Source organism: Neophocaena asiaeorientalis, unplaced genomic scaffold, assembly GCF_003031525.2.
Source record: "Neophocaena asiaeorientalis asiaeorientalis breed wild unplaced genomic scaffold, Neophocaena_asiaeorientalis_V1.1 scaffold476, whole genome shotgun sequence".
Classification (NCBI taxonomy): Eukaryota; Metazoa; Chordata; class Mammalia; order Artiodactyla; family Phocoenidae; genus Neophocaena; species Neophocaena asiaeorientalis.
Genome location: NW_020172178.1, coordinates 10,656,662 through 10,658,137, shown reverse-complemented (window position 1 = coordinate 10,658,137; position 1,476 = coordinate 10,656,662). Strand labels below are relative to the sequence as shown.

The following is a 1,476-nucleotide window of genomic DNA, read 5'->3' as shown; positions in this document are numbered from 1 at the left end:
CCTCCCCACCTGCCCCTGCCAGTCCGAGGTGTTGACAAGAATGATGTTTTCGGGGAGCTGGTCATCGGAGATGAGGATGTGGTTTAACTGGTCGTACACAGTCTTCCTGGGGATCTGAAGACACAGTGCCCGCCGAACCCAGTGTGAGGGGAGCTGCGCCTGCCCCTCACCTGCTCAGCCCACTCCCTCTCCAGCAGCCACCTGGGAGCGCTCAGACACACGGCCTCGCTGTGGACAGCGGCCACGGGGCTGAAGGCGCCGCAGGGCCACTGCAGCCCACGGGCAGCGGGGCGGCAGCAGCAGCGGCAGTGGGCTGTCCCGACAAGCCCTCCGGGTAGAGAACAGGCGCCCTCGCCTGGAGCCGCCCGCCCTGGGCCAGCCGGGGGTGGCCGGGGTCCCCGCCCTGGGCTGGGCACCCACCTGCAGCTGGCTCCGAGTGTCCGGGCAGCGCTCGTTGTCCAGGCTGTTGGCCCGCTCATTCTGCGGACGCACCGGCTGCCGCTCCTTCAGCGATGTGCTCCGGCCCCGGCGGCCAGCCTGCTTCCCCTCGGCCCTGCGGGGGAAGGGACAGGCTGGGGCAGCCTGCAGGAACTCGCTGCCCCAGGCAAGGGCCACCCAGCATCAGAGGCGGCTGAGGATGGTCGTGGTGTGCGCTGTCGGGCAGCAGGGCCAAAGGCCACACAGAGCCCACCAACCCCAGAGGGCCCGAGGGGCACCTGAGCCCTCCCACGCCCGGGACACAAGCCTGGTGCAGCCTGGTGCCCGGCGGCCTGGAGCTCCTCCCGCCCCTGGCACAGGCCTCTGTGTGCCCCCGCCAGGCCAGGGCCAGCGCCCAGACCCACTGCTTCTGGAAACTTCCTGTCACAGAAACATAAGACAGGGCACCCTGGTGCTCGAGGTGCCTGTCCCGCTGGGTCTCACGCCAGGGCAGGGGCTGCCATCGGGTGAAAAGCTAGGCTGGGGGTTTCAATACCAAATGCCATATTAATGCTGGGTTTTGTTTCTCGTTTCTGTGAGTAGACTTGCGTGGGGTGGCGGGCAGGCGGTGGGCAGTGAGAGCTGATCTGTGGGGTACCACACTTGAAAATCGGGGCGTAAGGCCTGATGCAGCGTGCTGAGCATCGGCTGCACGGGACCGCAGCCCCGGGAGAGGGCGGGGCGGAGGCCGACGCCGGCTCTGTGGCCCTCCAGGGGGCAGCGAGCTGCGGGGTGGGATCTGAGGCCCTGAGGCAGTGGTGGGCATGTGGCCAACTGCGGCCAGCGGCGGGGGTGGGGGAGGTGGGAGATGACCACACAGGGCAGCTCAGAGGGCGAGGGTGGGTGCCCAAGGAAGGAGCAGCAGAGCTGAAGCAAGGACCTGACCGAGGTGGGGGAGGGGAAGAGGGCACGTGAGGGACCCAGAAGGTTCGTCCACCACCAGGAAGCCACCTGAGGTCACTGCAACTCAGACCCCAGCTTTTTTTTTTTTTTTTTTTT

General features: G+C 67.1%; 1 protein-coding gene across 3 annotated transcripts in view; it reads right to left on the bottom strand.

Annotated features, from left to right (window-relative positions):
• The window catches only part of PACS2 (phosphofurin acidic cluster sorting protein 2), a 62,658-nt gene that overhangs the window by 13,520 nt on the left and 47,662 nt on the right, over positions 1-1,476 (bottom strand). For all 3 annotated transcript variants that reach the window (XM_024759521.1, XM_024759513.1, XM_024759530.1), the window contains exons 13-14: positions 421-553; positions 10-114 (exon numbers count right to left, since the gene is read on the bottom strand). In XM_024759521.1, coding sequence (XP_024615289.1) covers positions 10-114; positions 421-553 — 238 coding nt within the window. The remainder of the gene's footprint in view (positions 1-9; positions 115-420; positions 554-1,476) is intronic.